This window comes from Thermobia domestica, chromosome 1 (assembly GCF_964235325.1).
Source record: "Thermobia domestica chromosome 1, izTheDome1.hap1.1, whole genome shotgun sequence".
NCBI lineage: Eukaryota > Metazoa > Arthropoda > Insecta > Zygentoma > Lepismatidae > Thermobia > Thermobia domestica.
The window spans coordinates 215,285,817-215,304,865 of NC_137454.1; the positions used below are offsets into that span (position 1 = coordinate 215,285,817).

At 35.7% G+C, this 19,049-nt stretch overlaps 1 protein-coding gene across 7 annotated transcripts in view; it reads right to left on the minus strand.

The window, feature by feature from the left end:
- Nucleotides 1-19,049, minus strand: part of LOC145693661 (protein pangolin, isoforms A/H/I/S-like) — a 524,995-nt gene that overhangs the window by 480,928 nt on the left and 25,018 nt on the right. For 6 of the 7 annotated variants that reach the window (XM_081769912.1, XM_081769904.1, XM_081769937.1 and 3 more), the window contains exon 3: nucleotides 15,028-15,131. In XM_081769912.1, coding sequence (XP_081626038.1) covers nucleotides 15,028-15,131 — 104 coding nt within the window. Of the gene's footprint in view, nucleotides 1-11,550; nucleotides 11,656-15,027; nucleotides 15,132-19,049 lie in introns of those variants that run through there. The other variant, XM_081769895.1, reaches the window with a different exon arrangement.

The following is a 19,049-nucleotide window of genomic DNA, read 5'->3' on the forward strand; positions in this document are numbered from 1 at the left end:
CAAGATATTGGCTGGGGACTCAAAAGATGTCCTTAAATAACAACATAAAGTCTTGACCTGACGATTAGCTTGAATGGAAATAGGGAACAAATAAAAAAAAAAAAAAAATTAGGGTTCTGCTGGAAGAACTTCCAACCCCTCTTTTTGTTAATACTTACAAACCTGTGCGTTGGTTGACATTTTTTTTTCTGCCTGTAAGTGAAATTCTAGTGTGTATGTGTATCAATTTCTATGTAGGTGGTATTGATATAAATGAAGGGGGAAAAATGTCAAGACTTCTTCGCTGTTTGTGAATGAAATCCTAGGATTAAAATAATATTAACAAGGATACTTACCAACCTTATTCCAACTGAGGGGCCCTAAATCAAAAGTAAATGTTAGACTGAGCTCTGAAACGTCTTACTGCGATCATGAAATTTGGGGAAATATTACTATTCAGTAAACCGGAGTGTGAGCGTGCTGTACGTCCTGTTTCTTTGGAATTTGACGTTTTCTTTTCGCATGGAGGTTACACAAAGATTAATTTATACTATTAGTGTCAGACAAAATATTATAAAAAGGCATTTCCCAAACTGTGGTTCACGGATCCACAAGTAGATATCGAGCTTCTCTTACATTCATAAGGTGACCATACAATGAAACAGCTGCAACTGTATTAACTCTGGTCTTCATTTTTCCTAAAACAATTCGTCTACTATACTCGCATCAGCTACTACGGTCCACGCTGGAGGCGCTACCTGTCTGAAAAGATATGATACTCTAAGTGTAAATGCTTTCATTAAAAAAAAAAAAAAAAAAAAATCTTTTCCAGGTTACTCCTCAGTGCTTCTTGATCTTGTCGCACCACATTGTATAAGAACGTTCCCTAGGCCCCCTCTTTTTGTATCTAGTCAAGAGCTGCTTTTGTCCAGATATCAGTTTTCCTGTCATCTATCTGAACCATACTGATTTTTTTCTTTTTACCTATCTTTGTGGGTGACTTCTAGCATATATGTCTCTCTTTACTTCATTATGTAGTATGCAGACAGCTGGATGTCTGATTTTGCTCGTGTCGAAACATGTTAAGGCGGCAGACTACTAAATATTTTTGAAAAACTAATAATTTTTCTTTAGCCCGTTTTTCGTAACTGGAAAGAGGTAATAAAATGTAATTTACTACAATAATAGATAATGTTATTCTACACCCGAAAATACGAATCGGAAGAATTTTCAGTGTTGCCATCCATAGAAATTACAGTGTGAGCAGAATTTGAATTACTCAAAAATCCTGGTTAAGACAGCGACTAGAAAAATGAACTCAACGGTAATTGATGACTTATGTTCACGCTGTATATGTTCCTTGTTTACTACTTTTTAAATAATATTTCTATTTCTATTATAAAACTTACATAAACTATTACAAAATAAATAAGTTATTACAAAATAAATAGAAACATTATTTAAAAAATAGTAAACAAGGAACGTAGACAGCATGATAAGTCATCAATTACCGTTGAGTTCATTTTTCTAGTCGCTGTCTTTACCTAGATTTTTGAGTAATTCAAATTCTGATCACGCTGTAATTTCTATGGATGGCAACACTGAAAATTCTTCCGATTCGTATTTTCGGGTGTAGAATAACATTATCTATTATTGTCGTAAGTTACATTTTATTAAGTCTTTGCACTTACGAAAAACGGGCAAAAGAAAAATTATTAGTTTTTCAAAAATATTTAGTAGTCTGCCCCCTTAAAACAAATAAAATACATTGATTGCAAATTTTACATCTTAGGACATATTGGGTTAAGCTGATTTTGAGTTTAACGTCCTTTTCAGCAGCGAAGCTATATGAGACGGGGCCTACTGATTAGCGTGGAATCCAAACCAAATGAGCTCCCGCCAGGAATCGAACCCGGGTCTCCTACACCAAAGGCGAGTACGCTAACCGCTTAGCCACAAAGGAGCTCTAGGACACATTGGATATATAAATAAAGCCTTAAAAGTGGGACCTAAATTAGGAATCTAATCCCTTTCTAGCACCGAGAGGACAAAGTCTGTCATACAACTGAATGAAAAAGAACTGCAATTCTCATCATTCATTATCAACCAAAGAGTACATGCAGCCCTACTTCAGAAAACTAAACTGCAGGAAAGAGGCGTAATTTGAATACACAAATCAAGATTCCTTAGATTGAAAAAAAAAAAAAAAAAAAAAAAAATCCGATTTCAAATAGATTGTTGAGTGAGCATAACTCAGAGGTAGTTTATAATCATTTCTTTAAATATATATATATATATATATATATATATATATATATATATATATATATATATATATATATATATATATCTGTACTTTAAAGGCAATACTATTTCTCTATTGTATTGTATTCTATTGTATTTGAAAGACAGAATACCAAAATCGCGGCTTTCTAATATCGTGAACAAACAATGGAAATGTCATAACTGATAGCTTTTAGGGGAAAGAAAAAAACTAGTGTTTTTTAAAAGGTTTTTTCACATTTCAAAACAAGAAAAAGCACTGTTTATTTACTCTGATAAGTAAAATGTGATTTCTATTGTAAATATATTCGTTTCCTAGCACGGTTCTCGCAGTTATACATGACGTTGTTGCTTTTAATAAGCATCTCAGGTCAGTCGGTCCTTCACCCATCCTACATAAAGATTCTTCTGTCAAATGTCAATTACTAGGTTCCATATTTTAGGTCTATCTTATTTTCCACTCCTACTTTCATCATCCGTACTTTAGTTTCCAGGCATTTTTCATTTCAAAATATTATGTACAGTTTCGAAGAAGTAGTGAATTACTAAAGTTATCGTTGTCCCTATTTCATTCGAAAACCTACATTTAATAAAATTGTAATTGTCACTATTCTTCCTCTACTATACCTCCCTCATAGGTATAAGGTTAAACGACATCGGCGTGGGTAAAGCCGGCGAAAGCTCATGTGGTTCGGGTCTCACGTTACGCTAGGAAAATCTCCCCCTAGGAAAAGCTGACAAGCTTAGTCGGAATGCTTTTTTTTCCCCCCCCCATATACACTCAATTCAAAAAATCTTGGATCCCAAACGTTGGTGCTATAGAAATTCCACCATTTTAAATTTAAAAGCACATATTTCCGGCGCCAATAACTTTTCTTTCTTTCCTTTTCTCATAACACTGTTGCGTCTATGGCCCTAGACTTCTGATATACTAGAGGGATATACTGTTAAAAAAAAAAAAATCCTAGCAGCTCTATTTTGAACTCTACTAAGATTCCAGCAAATTAGGTATATACTATATTCTTCATCTCTCTTAGTTCTTTCTCGCTAGCATATAAATCAAAATTTACCATTTGCGTGTGCGAATAGATAACGTTGAAGTGAAACTGTAGCTTTAATTTCAGAACACCTACTATAATCCACTGTATATCGCAGCACCACTGCATCACTCACATTCCAGTCAGTCAGGAAGAATGACTTCGTCATAATCTTACTCAACAGTTCTATCGAACACAAATCTAATGTGACATCTTAAATTTTGTACAGTAATTTCGCTATACATTTACGTGCAAAAATACCTTTAAATGATAATAAAAAAAAAAAACGCTAAGCGCATTTCATTAAAATGACTACTCTTATCTATAAGTGGAACTAGATAAAACAAAAGAATATAGTCTTCAAATCAATAATTTATTTCAAGCCTCAAATATCTTTCCTACAGTTGGAAGGTCATTGAAAGAGTGGTGGAGGCCGGGTGATTTTGAACAAGACTAAATACAGAAAGAATCGTCAGTACCTTCGCCATCCTTGCTTCTTAGCTCATTGATTTTTTTTTTTTTTTTTTCAATTACCAGGGATTTTAATAGTTTGGTTTTACTTCAAGTCTAGTTGACCTTCAAATGCCCTTTGACGCAAGACTAAAGACCTCAATAACTCAGCCCCTAATTAAGCCAGGAAGATAATTTTGGTATCAATGTATTCCTGAAGGATGAAGCTTTCCGCCGATATGCGTTTTATGCATGTGGGGAGTACCACGGCGGAGTGGAAAGGGTAAAGTTTTTTTTTTTTTTTAATTAGAAATTTTTGGGGGCCATTCCCCCTTGCGAATACTCATAACAATTGGTGTGTGTGAAGCAATGAAGTAGTCTACTACAGGGTAATACATTTAATACACATTAGCATCACTGTCAGCGTAAGGTGATTGAAAGAACTGCAAAAATCTCCCAAATTCTATATATATATATATACGAGGGCATTCGGAAAGTAAAGAACGATTGCGTATCCCGCCCGAAACCGACTTCCCACCATTGTGATCGACTGCGCGGCAGTTAGCTCTTTCCTCCACCTCACTTTGAGCCGAGTCTGAATGCTGTGCGGTCACGCTATTTGTTTTTGCAGCGATTCAAAATGCCAGAGCCAATCGAAAATCCCGCCAAATATTAAGTACGGAGTTCATGGCAAGAGGAGCAACAATAAACTCAGAAGCCTATTATGAAACTCTCCAACGACTTTGACGCGTCATCCAAAACAAGAGACGTGGAATACTGTCGACAAAAGTTTTGTTGCTCTATGACAATGCCCAGCTTCATGCATCAGCACGAACACAGCAGGAACTTCGTCTAAAGTGGGCCATCTTTGGACATCATGCTTACCGTCCTGACTTGGCACCAAGTGGTTTTCACTTATTCCCGAAACTTAAGGAATTTTTGGTAGAAAAACAGTTACCAAGCGATGATAAACTCAAGCAAGTAGTGACAGTCTGGCTCAAATCTTTGGCGGCAGATGAGTATGACATCAGCATTGAAAAACTGGTCCCACGCTATAACAAATGTTTTGACAACTATAGCGATTACGTAGAAAAGTAGAGTAAGGTCATGTTGCTTTGTAAACAAAGTTTTGTGCTGATATCTTTTATTTTCATTTAACCATACAAAAACGTTCTTTACTTTCTGAATGACCCTCGTGTATATATATATATATATATATATATATATATATATATATATAATTTCTTATTCAAGAATAGGGCGGGAATTACACAAATGTTACCTTGCTGGAATCTGTGTTCCATAACCTTTCCAACGATGTAACAACAATGACTGTGATAATTACGAGAGTCAGTCACCAGGGCCCCCAACGTAGGAGTCTCCGATTTCGTTCAAATCCCTGGCGGGCGTAGAAAGGTTAAATACCCCTTGCCATGTCAAACTGCATTTGCATTTTATATAAATTTAATATTACTTAAATTACCTTTCTGATCATCTATATTATTCATCTCACAATATAACACAGCAAAAAACATTCAAATCGATTTGAAGAAAAAAAAAATCAGAAAAATCAAACAACTGGAAGTCCAGTTAATATCACACGAAAAAAAAAATTAAGCATGCTTCCGCATATAAATAAATGAGCTAAAAACAAACGATGGCTATAGTACTCAACATCCTTCATACATTTCATATCATGGAGCTTGCCTTCTGTATCCAATGGACGAAGCTAAAGTCATTTCTTTGACACGTGAACACTTAAAAAAGAGAGCAGAATTGCTGCAATAACTTGAAACAATGGAATCACATCCAATTACATTGTCCTAAAGTCAATTAAAAAGATTTCTTTGCTTACACCAGAATAATGTGATTACAGTATCAAGAACTCTACCACCATTAAGAATAGCGAAAACCAGATCCAAAATGTTAGAAGCATCCCTCTTATATTAAACACCGATAACAGTGAACTTGGTCAAAAGACATTTAATCGTTTCCACTTTATGCTAATTCTCATTCAAATAAAGTAAACGTAGTAACACTTCGAGAAATAATAAGATTACTTCTATTAATCAAATATGGAAATTTTTTCAACTGTAGTGTATGCACATTGAACACATTTAAATAACTCAGCGTGGCTATAATGGCCATAAAACTACAATAAGGAATCTCGTAAAACTGTAAACTGATACTTAAAATAGAGGAAAATACGTAGTTCAGTCTCATATCTATAATAACCACAATCCCGTTACAAATGCGCTATTACTTGCAAAGAAATATGTGTACGATTTATCGTTATACAGAGAGCTGTCAAGCAACTAGTCCTTAACAGTTGTTTATATTAACATGAAGTGCATATTGTGACATGTGCTGAAAACACGCATGGTTTTACTTTTTATTATTATTATTATTATTATTATTATAAATCCACAAAATATTACCCTCTTTTACTGCTTTCAATTCACCCTTACAAAACAAGTCCAAAACTAGGATACGGGTGAAGGGGGAAAAGAGGAGAATCGTGAAAACAAGAAAAATATTCTTATCACAACCTCTTGTGGACCAAAGTCCTCATGAATCACAAAACTTTCCTCCCCCTTTCAAATATACGATAACATTTCGTTATCAGTATGTAAAGTAATTAAAGACTACAACAACGGCAGAACAGAAACAAGAAAGAAGAAAGAAAAAAAAAAGGAAAATAAAAACCAGTTTCCGGTAAAGCCCTTGGCTCTACCATTTATTTTAATATTTATTTAGTAGACCTTGCAGAACACATGCTGTTATATTGAAATGCATATTACCATTATTTAATTAAGAGAAAATAGGTATAAATGCATTACTGCCATACGGTCTTCGAACTATTAAATAATGAGATGTCGTTAACAGCATTTTTACCATAAAATGTGCTACGGAGACTGTACCTCTGTACAGGGGCGGATCCAGGACTGCCTTCTGTGGGGGGGGGGGGCGGTGGATTGTCATACTGCTACTTTTAAGGGCTCCAAACATTGGGATGGGTTTTATTCATATATATAAAGTATGAAAGTTTCCTCTTCTGGGGGGAGGGCGATCGCCCCGATCGCCCCCCTGGATCCGCCCCTGCCTCTGTAATAAACATTGAGGAAGGAGAAAAATCGATGACTGGGCCTATTAGAGGTACCCAATTACACAGATGATGACACAGTAGCCTAAATATTATGCTGACGTATTGCATCCTGTCATGTCCTAATCTCGGAAATTTGAAAACTGAAATGAAATGAAATGAAATCTTGCAGTTTAACGTCCCACGATTTGTGCCCTTTAGGGTAAGGGAGACGGATGATTAAGATAAGATAATGATGATGAAAACTGGTGGAATGAATTGCGGGAGGAAATGTAGTACCCCGAGAAAACCCACGGACAGATGTTACATACCACAAAATTACTTGGCTGGGGATCGAGCCGGGACCCCAAGCACAGAGGTAAGCGCTCTATTACTGAGCCACCGGGTTATAGCCTCGGTGCTGAAAGGGACACCAACATCCAATCCATCCACCCAATCGCATGGGTCTGTAGAGGACAATATCTCATTCGTGGGTCTTCTCGGTTTCGCTGCACTTACACAATTCTGTCATCTGAATTCATCTCCGTTAGCCAACGGAGCGTTAAGTGGTAGGTCAAACTGAAGATGCTATCCTTACTCTCCATTAATACGACTGATTAACCTTGCTACGATTTTAGTATGTTAGCGCTACCCATTTTAAAAGAGACCCGCTCTACAATACATCAAGTTAGCACGTAGTTTTCTATTCTTCTGTTCTGTCCTACAAGCTCGAAATAAATCACTAAATATATAAATAATAATAATAAAAAAGCATCAAATAAAAGTAATACAACGAAAGTATCAGTACATTTGTCACAACCGCAAATAACTTCTGCATTACCTAAATATTTATATTGTGCCTAGATTCTTTATATCCACTGACAATACAGAAACCAGCCAGCCAGCCAGACATACAGACATACATACATAATAAACATATTCGCGTGCACGGACGGACTAATGAACGAGAGAGGGGAAATTTAGAGAGAGAGAGAGAAAAAAAAAGTCGACGCTGGCACAGGCCGAAAAACCCTGAAGGAACATCGTAATTTGTCACACCAAAGACACTACCTCCTCCGTCGATTCAACCGCCCCCTACTTACACTCAGAACAAACATTATCTGTCGCACATATTCCCCATGAGCACGCAATGAAGAAAAAAAAATTGAAGAAAAACTTCTAAAACGCACGACAACGACGAAACAAACACTACATGTTTGAGGAAGTTGTTCTCAGCAGCTGTGAAAGCTCGATGGTTTCACTCTTCGACATTCAATTGTTTTGTTTCATTTTCTTCTTTCCAAACCTTCGCCACCTTTAAGTCTACTCACAAAAAAATCTGGCAACGCTGCACATCAGGCTTAATGCCAAACTGCTTCGTTAGTATAAAAACTAAAGACAAATATAGGTGCAGCCTGGCAAACTACAAGTGCTTAGCGTCTGAAATGCACACTCAAAGCAAATAGTTACAACAGATTGTATACAGTATTTGGATAATGCATTTTTTTTTCCTCAACAGCAGGAATTGAAATTGACTTTTGCCTACAACTATATACTAGCTACCTTGCTACTATAAATTCGACACTTGATTAAGATTAGTCACATTATGCTTAGTTAAGAACAAGGAGTTTGGGACAATGTGTAAACTAGTAACTGCATAGCGAGCGAGCTATTTCTAGTTTTTCAGAAAAAAATAATTTAAAAAATTTGGGCATTCTTGTATGTTAATTAAAGCCATACAAAAAAAAAAAAAAAAAAAAAAGTTCTGTTCAGCGGACCCAAGAGTAAGGATTCGATGTATTTTGTTACACAAAATCCAAATTTCGAAACCCCAGGACGATTGACCGTGCCAATTGTTATATGGGAGAAAACTTTTGAGCGACTTTGGATAGGGAGGGGACACGTTTTACGCCCAGAAAATAAAACTGACACGGTCCTAGGGTTTCGAAATTTGGATTCTGTGTAATAAAATACATCGAATCCATACCCTGAAGTCCACTAAACAGTTTTTTTTTTTTTTTTTTTTTTTTTTTTTGCGCGCGTGTGTGGCTGTTATTAATCTGAAGTATATCATACCCAGGTAGTTCTTTCGATAGGATGCTACAAAGGACACTGGGACCGAATGCACTGATCACACATCATTCAAATGAGTACTCAGTATATACTGATGTTTAAACGACTGGAGCTATAACTAACTCCCTTCTATTATAATAAAAAAAAAAAAAAAAATCTAAAATGGTAGAAATTTTTCAATCGCATCAGACATTTGGGATCTACACTAGGAGTCGTCCTATGTTAACCCTAGGAACACCAAGGTATTTTTGGGTTACATGGAACACCAACCATATTATATTACTATTTTTATACCGTGCAGTTGGTTTGGTACCGTGCTCAGAGTGACCTGCATGTTGTAATACCAAAATTGTTTCAAAGGAAAGTAACGTAAGTAGTCAAGACACTGGAATATAACAGTTAGTGTATGCGGTGAATAGCCCCTTAGTACTATCAGGAGGGGGAGAAGGGGCTCTGAGGGCCATAACACTTTATTTGTAAATAGAAAAAACAAAACACTAAAAACTAAGCAAGTACGTTTTTTTTTTTTATTAATCAAGGTGTCAAGCTTGACAATATTTTTTTTTCAGATTTTTTATGCAATTAGAAATGTTAGAAAATATAACAAAAATAATTTGTGGGCCTCCGAGTCCCCCCCCCCTGGTGTTCCAAGGGTTAAATTAAAAGGTGACATTGCCAGTTCAGCACGCTGTTCGCAACGGAACCCAAGGACACGAAAAATAATGCGGGGAACTCGATATCTCGAATCATTATTATTGGGAATGTTGTATTGTTGATATGATGAAAGCTTAATGAAATAGCCTGAGAACTGGCAACGTTGTCGATTCATTTAACATAGGGCACGTTATCAGTATAGAACCCGAACTGTTGGTACGACTAGAAAATATTAACTATCTTAGATTGAAACCCCCTACTTCCAACAGCCTTCTTCTCTTCCCATTTTTTTTTTCTTTTTTTTTTCTCATAACGAAATTGACCTATGGCCCCGGACCTTTGATCCACCCGGTATGTACTATTTTACAATATACAACTAGTACTTTCGTGATGAGGTCATATATCTATGCTGACGGTCCTGACAAAACATTTAATCACGTTGTTCTCAATCTGAACCGATTATATGCTTTGTTTTGAAATTAAGACATTTTACACATGTTTTCTAATCCACTAGTGGGAGTCCCAAAATGAATAAATTAGATTATTTATATATAAGTTTCAAACTAACTTTGCTCGGTCTTGTTAACATCAGATGGGTAGTTACATCCATGAAATGTGGAATTTGCAGACATCAGAGAGCGAACACAGACTATATAATCATTACGTCTGAACACTGTAAAAGATGCCACATTACCCACGTTATGCACCGGAACTCACGACTCGACTACTTCACTATAATTACACACACGAAAACAGTCGCTAAAAGCATGATGATAGCTTCCGTTTTGCAACGGAAAAGAGGCACAAAATGTCGCAATTCACATAGATATATGATGCATTCAGTCTATCTATCTTTGTTTATTTGTATGGGTTTATTACATTTCAATGTTCTAGTGTATCAGTGCAAACTTGATCGTTTCTTTCTTGAATATAAAGAAACAGTGAATTTATACTGTCAAGTCTACGAGCGGACGCAAACTGAACCTAACATCCTCGTCAGTAGCGTATTTAAGGGGGCTTCCGGGCTTAATCCCCCCTGAAATTTTATTTACTATTTTTAAAGTAAATGAAATATCTTGCAGAATTTTCACATTTCCAGGAATAAAGTTAGCAAAGCCCCCGAACAAAATCACAAATACGCCCCTGTCCCTCGCGCTACATTCAAGAGGCTCTTACCATTCACGCTGCTTTTGTGAGAATTAGGAATTGTATTTCTGGTTATCACTGATATCTATGACCTACCTAAGCCCGCCACGTATGAGGGATGACATACGTCGCCAACCACACTGCCCGGGAAATTGGGAAAGAAAGAAAAGAATGGAGAAAGAATTGGCTTGGGGCTAATATGTTAGGTACAGTACCATCCTAGCATTTGTCTGTTGTAAATGAGGAAAACCTAGGGAAAACTTCTCTCAGTATAGCCTGAAAAAGCTCTTACACTCTTCCGACCAAGTGTCCCCACCGGGAATTGCTCGCACTACCTCACACACTGCTTTTGTTGAATCTCAGCACACCAACTCCTACCGCTATTAGTTCTGGTACTTCTACCCAAGTCCGCTATTCCTCAAATCAAGTAGCGAAAAACATGTTTCTAGGTTGCAAATTCTTTGCCACTGTAAGAATGGAAACATCTATGCGCCCAACGTACGAACCCTAGCTATCGAATTAATACACTGAATCGTAAGTAATATAGAAAAGCTATTTGTGATTTAATACAACCTCAGCGATAAGAACAGAAGTCAGTCTTGTACATTTTTTTTTTTTTTTTGGTAATAAAATCACACTGAACTAAACAGCAAGTTGTCAAATTCTATTAATATCTTCCACATTGTCATATAATGAATAAACAATTTAATATTTGATTTTACAGGAATTTGGTATTTGTAGATTAACAGGAAAGAAGTATTTATTTTTCCAAAGTATACATTTTCCATCACCAAGCGAGTGTAAGCTAATGATTAGCGTTCAGGAAGTCCCGGAACTAAATCTAGTAGCCTGGCAACTTCACTAAGTTTCCTCCAGAATTCTCCAGAAAAATAACTGCTCTACAGCTTTAAACTTCTTCCCACTAAAACTGAAGATGAATTTACAACCGCGCTGAAATAATAATAAAAATAAAAACTACATGACCCCAGCCAATTACACTGTTCAACAACGAAAATGTAAATTGAACAAAATCAGCTAATTCTTATTGATTTTGTGGTGCTGATCACGAATTTGAAAGTTACTTTCGAATATTAGCTCTACTTTTCGTTTTACAGGCATGTCTAATAATAACGCTTTAAAAATAAATCTATTCGCTTCGTTTGGGGTAAAATGTTACACTGATCCGGCAACACTGGAGAAACTATATGAACGCTTGGTTTCATTGTGTTCCTTATCTCAGTAGTGTTTTGCTATTGTTAGAAAAGACAGGTTTAGTGCAGTTATCAGCGTTTTGGGTGTGACGTTTGTGTAGTGCAGGACATAAAAATACAACTACAAGTACGCAAAAATACTGGTATTTCGAATGTATATTTTTAAATAGTTGTCGGAACTATTTCAAGTGACATTTTGAGGATTTCAATAAACAAAAATGCCGCGAAATTGTGTACAGTGCGGATAGCTTCTGCTACGTGTGTGGGGAAGTGACATTTTCCTCACAAAAGCAGACTATAACACCACTAATAAGAAAAGCCTATCAATATTACTTTGGTTGTAAAATTGGAGACCAAGATAAATCTTGGGCACCCCACATTGTGTGTAACACTTGTGCCAGCAATCTAAGAAATTGGATTAATGGGAAGGGGCGCTTAATGCCTTTTGCAGTGCCCATGATTTGGAGGGAGCCAAGCGACCACATCAGAGACTGTTATTTTTGTATGGTTCCTTCCGTCAAGGGAAATTCCACGAAGAAGAATCGGGCCTTGATCTATCCTAACATTCCTTCTGCAATGCGCCCTGTTCCACATGGAGAAGGACTACCTGTTCCTGACCCACCTAAAGAATACGATCTTTTTTCTGATGATGATCAAGAAGTTGAAGCTCCTGAATCAAGTACTTCGAAGGACCCTACGTTTGTTGTAGAAGAACCTCCATGTGAACTACATAGACTTACTCAAGAGGAACTAAGTGATCTAATCAGAGACTTGGACCTCTCGAAAAGCAAAGCCGAAATTTTAGCATCACGCTTAAAGCAATGGAATTTATTGCAGGAAAAAGTAAATATTTCAGTGTATCGGAATAGGGAGAAGATGTTCACTTCATTTTTTTACTATGGAAGACACACTTGTGGCATGTACAGATGTAAATGGTCTCATGAGGGCACTTAAAATTAATTACGAACCTACGGAGTGGAGGCTCTTTATAGATTTGTCCAGGGTGAGTTTAAAAGCAGTGCTTTTACATATTGGAAATGAACTTCCTTCAATTCCTGTAGGTTACGCAGTTCATATGAAGGAATCTTATGAAAACTTGAAACGTTTACTTCAAGCCATTAAATATTACGATTTTCTGTGGCTCATTTGTGGTGACCTCAAAGTAATAGCACTGTTGCTAGGTATGCAGTTAGGGTATACAAAGTATTGTTGCTTTATAGGTGAATGGGACAGTAGAGATCGTGGATTTCATTACCGCAAAAGTGATTAGAGTACCAGAGAAACTCTTCAGCCAGGAGTGAAAAATGTGCAGCATGAACCACTGGTAGATCGTAACCGAATTTTGCTTCCCCCTCTACATATTAAATTAGGTCTTAGGAAAAGTTTTGTTAAGAGCATGAACCAAGAGGATGAGGCCTATAAGTACCTAAGAGGACAATTCCCTCGATTAAGTGATGCCAAAGTTAAAGAGGGTGTTTTCATAGGGCCACAGATTAGGCAACTATTCAAAGATCACAAGTTCGACGAAATTCTCCAAGGTGAGGGGAAAGCTGAGTGGGAAAGCTTGAAGAGTGTTTGTTCACAGTCTTGGGAAGACACCGAACAACAAATTACAAACTGGTAGCAAAGTTGTTATTGTGCTACGAAAATCTTGGTTGCAATATGTCTCTGAAACTCCACTTTCTTCATTCACATCTAGACTTCTTTCCCGAAGATTGTGGAGCAGTAAGTGATGAACATGGTGAGCGTTTCCATCAAGATATTGCAGCCATGGAGAAGAGATATGAGGGAAAGTGGAGTTCTAACATATTGGCCGACTACTGTTGGACTATTGCAAGGGATGCTCCAGATGTAACCTACAAAAGGCGACCCAAGCGAAGACGCTCAAAATAAAATAAACAATCCTGTACAAGGGATCACTTGAAACTTTTGTCTACATTGCAGTGTAGTTCTTGCACAAAAAAAGTATTTGTACATATTTTTCATGTTTTGATGTTAATACTGATTTTTATTACGGAATTGTAAATGTTTAACTTGACCACGGTTACTTTATTTTCTGTATCGCTGTGAAACTGGTATTTGCGCAATTTTGAAAAAGGAAGTACAAGGGTATAGAAAGCTATAGGTTAGGGTACTTCTTAACTCCCCAGCTTATCACATCACAGTGAAATAGATTTAAAAAAAGTGAAATGTAGATTTTTACAAGGATTTTGCTTAAATGTTCTATAAATATTAATACATTTGTATATATACAGCTACTGTTGTACAAGGGCTTTATATATATATATATATATATATATATATATATATATATATATATATATATATATATATATATATATATATATATATATATATATATATACAACCTGAGCTAAGAAAATTCTTCTATTATCATTTCCTTTCATATTATGCTTAAATGAATGTAAAAATCGCAATTTCAAAGAATTTACATACTTTCGATCAAAATTTGTTGAACAGTGTTATCTGAACGAAAATATTTGACTTCTATGATGCTCGTCATTACGGCGATATCAAGCTTTACGAAATAATCATTTTAAAAAAAATCTAGTGTTGAACACTTTATTTCAATGTGTATGTTACGTTATCAAATCAATATTTCACCTTACAAATAGTTTCGTGTGTTTGCTGAGTAGAGTTATTTAGCAAATAGATGAAATACATGACAGTGCGTGTGAGATTTTATCCATTCCTCCTCCTTTTATCGAAGAATCCAAGACATAAAAATCAAAACACACGGAAGGAAAACCCAAATAAATCGAACGTACATTTACATTCCCCCACGCCAGCAGATTGAAATTATCATGAACATATTACTACATGCACACACAAGGAATTATATTACCATTTCTTCACGCGCACCGCAAGTTCACGACAAAACGCCAATAAGATACGAAATATAAAATCTTGCTTCACAAAGTAAACTTTTTTATTTTATTATTAAAAAAAAAATGCGGGGTAAAACTCTCTCACAACTAACTTCTATTCAATTGTCTTAACTTCGAAAATCATGACCTCGTCACGAAACCCCGTTTAACACCTCTTCGTCCCGTATATGTTACATATATTTATTAGATTCCGTTCAACTTACCATTGAGACGGGGATGGGTCCAGCAGTTCCGTTGGGGTAAGGGTATGGTGTGACCAGATATCCCATGTTGAGAGATGACGGGTGCGGCATGGGGTCCACTTTCCCTGCAAAAGAATTAATAAGCATCAAATAGCAAAATCACCTATAAATTCTTTGCTAAATTACTTTGCATATAATTCCTGTAAATCATACTGAATTTTCAATCACATTCCAACTGTGTCGTAATTTCTAAACTGAACAAAACGCCACATTGACCATTCGTTACGTTTTAGTTCCATTTTACATGTTTACGATTATACTAATTTAATAAGGTTATTCCAGACATATTGTATGTATCAAGTAGAAGAGCTTGAAATCACAACGCTTCTCAATGTTTATACACAAGCAGACAATAGCTAAAATATTACATATGATAGAAACCGTCTCCAAAAACGTATACCTAACTCATTTTATCATTTTCATTATTTTCCTATTTAATACTGTATCTATTTTGATGGAGCGTATAACAGCCGCAACAACGTTTTATAAACACATACCGGTACTGTGAATAGGGAATTACCAGTGTAACTTAAGGTATCTTTGACAAAAGACAATATACATACCTCATTTTCTACAGAAACATATGTTTAAAATAAACCAAAAAATAAATATGTTTTTAGTTCCATATCTGCTTTATTAATTTCTTCTAGTGTTTTATTTTCCCTAAAAATTGCTGAATATTAATTTTAATCAAAGAAAATTACAAGAATTTTTCATTTTGCGTTTCTTCTAGTAAATATAAAAAACAGTATTCAGTAAATTATATATTATATATATATATATTGAACGGGATAGAACTCATCCAGTCCTAACTAAACTTTGTACTGTGGTAGACCATAGTAAGTATAGTATGCACATGAAACATTATGACGTGTAAACCTTCGGTTTCTGAATTATTGCCCATTAAATTTGGATCTGGAAATTTTCGAAGAAAGAAAAAATTATACTGTTTAGAAGAAAACTTCTATTAAATGCTAATTTGAAGCATAAGGCAGTACACGGTTGTTCATATTGCAAATGTAGTGATAAGATCTACTTAAATTAGGGACGTTTAATTGATTGTAATAAATAGCTTCACAACTTTTCGATGATTAGAAAAATAAGAAAATATTGGGAGTTACAGGAGAAACACACAGGATTGCCATACTTCTTAAGAATCTTCACTACAGAAAAATTAAACTACCGCTAACTTTAGAGTATTTCTGTAATATCTTCAAAACAAAATTATTCGAAAAAAAAAAAAAAAAAAAAAAAAAAAAGCAGAAACGTAGTGAACTAGACAATACGATTTTGCATGTGATACCGTTCTCACAACTCATCTATCTGCTTTCGATTTGCAACTGTAGATAGATTTAGCAATTTATTGCAGGTTCTGTAAATAGCGGCATACCAAAAGCAGATAGGTTAATTGTGGTAAAGATATCACATGTAAAATCGTATTGTCTAATTCACTACGTTTCTGCTTTTCGAATATTTTTATTTATTTTGATGTTACAGAAAAACTCTAAAATTAGCGGTAGTTTAACTTTGCTGTAACGTAGAAGAAACATTTCTATTTTATGAGGAAAAAAAAAAAAAAAACTACTGGTCCCAGTACATCCCAACACGTAGAATACTGAATAATACGCTGAACTATGCGAATTATGCAACTATGGAAATACTGCAAATGAAGTTGAATCTATTTTCAGTTACTAACCTCGAGAAGAAATTACGTACACTTAATAAGAACAAAAAACTAATATTATAGTCTATTCCTTTACCTAACACGGATGCGTGTTCTTAAACATTAACCTTAGACTCTTAGCTTATCATATCCTCAGAAGTTGAAAAGGTGACATTTAAATTTGCTCATGTGACAGTTATGCAAAAGTAAAATGTCTGTACAGTCACCCACAAAAGAAAATTGCATAGTACAAACCGATATACAGTATGGTATTTTCTTTTATCGCACATGGGGGGAGAGGAACAGAATAGTGTTGCATTACCTTGTCACGTAATTTCGTCATTTGCGAGCGATAAAACAGAGATCGAGAGAGAGCTTAGTGAAACGGTTCCCGTTGCAAATGACTTCCATAGGCATTATTTGTTCTGGCGGGGGGGGGGGGAAAGGGGAATAAAAGAGACAAAAATTTACGAGTTTGTGCCTTAAATCTTTGATGGATTAGAAAGTATGTGGTGTCTGCTCTTTCTGCAGGATGATAGAAAAATCTAAATCCATAGGACACTAAATTTATTGATCAGAACTTTACACAAATGCTGTGTGTGCCCACGTTACGTACTGTACGTGGTAAATTGCACATTATACGTGGGGAAAGCAAATAGTAAAAGAAATTCTGCAATTTCTCGCACTAGGGTTTGATAACACTACTAGTATCCAGCGCTGAATTAGTGTCGCCTGCAACACTTCTATGTAACGTGTCACTCTTAGTTAGTCCTACGTTAGTCGGAGTGTAGCAGACAGTTAATCTTCTGGAGTTCTAGTACCTATTTTTAGGTACTAAAGCAGTCTCTTCATCATTCGATTAAAAAGAACCAATAAAGCTTTTCACTTCGTTTTTTTTATCATTTTTTGTTTGTTTTTTCAAGTCTAGAGGCATTGTAGAACACGTCACGTATAGTTTCACGCCTTCCTGCGTCGAGACATAGGAAGTGACGTAACTTTTTAAAAAATATTTTTTGTTAGGCCTATTTTCATTATTTTTTGGCGGGCTTACTTTTGCACATAGAACACTGAAATTTTGCACAAACATTCAGTCCACCGAGTAGTATTTATCAGATTTTTTCAGGTTTCTGTGTTAACACAGGGGGTTCCAGGGAGACAAAAAGTTTTTAAAAAGGGATATTTTAACCAAAAAAATCCCTTTTTCGCGATTTTCCCGCCTCAGATACATGATAGAGACATGTAAATGGTTCCGTTTTAAAGGTAGTTCTATTCTCAAAAAAAAAAAAAAAAAAAAAAAAAAAAAAAAAAAAAGCGAACCATGATTCTAGGGTAAATAGGGACGTCTCAGGAAATTTTTACCTAGATCCTGGGGGGAAAATGGTGAGGCATATATTATTTTATGGGAGGCTTACTTTCGCACCTAGAAGATTGAAATTTTGCACAAACATTCACTCCACCGACTACTATTTATCAGATTTTTTCAAGATCCGTGCGTTAACAAGGGATTTTTTTAAACCTGAGATCAGGGTCTTTTGCGGTAATCTAGGGCATTGTGGGGATTATTGATAAATATTTTTCCCGCCCTTACTATTTAAAATAGAAGCTTGGAATTTTGTACACACGTTTAGTACACCTCCTATTTTTCAGTTTATTTCAGATTTCTGCGTTAACAGGGGGAGGGGGTCGGACGTGCTCAAAATTTGCAAATATATATATATATATATATATATATATATATATATATATATATATATATATATATATATATATATATATTTCAGAAAAAAAAATCCCGATTTCTCTCAACATTTCCTGCCTCAGGGACATGATAGGGAGATGTGAATGGTACCATTTGAAACATTGCTCTACTGTGGAAAAAAAAAAAAAAAAACGAGGTATGAACCATATTCCTACGATAAATAGGGATGATGCTGTAGCCGCTTGACTGAAAGTCTATAATTTACTTTTAAAAAGCCGGAATCTTTAAGGGTTAAACATGGCAACTCTATTGTCGATCTGCAGCAAGGAGGAAATTAGGTCAGTGCTTCGCTTTTTGTTTGCGGAAGGTGTTAAACCTGCGAAATTATTCGTCGAATGCAAGCGCAGTATGGTGACAGCTGTTTATCGGGAAGCATAAGGCACAAAGATTGGACATCTCTCTCGTAAACATCTGGCCTGTTATCGTCGCGAGAGATGGAATTTTACAGCAGATCATTACTATAGATGAAACTTGAGTACATCATCAGGAATCGGAAAGTAAGGCTGCGAGCATGCTTTTGGAAACACCCATCATCAACCATCAGCCAGTCATTGATGCGGT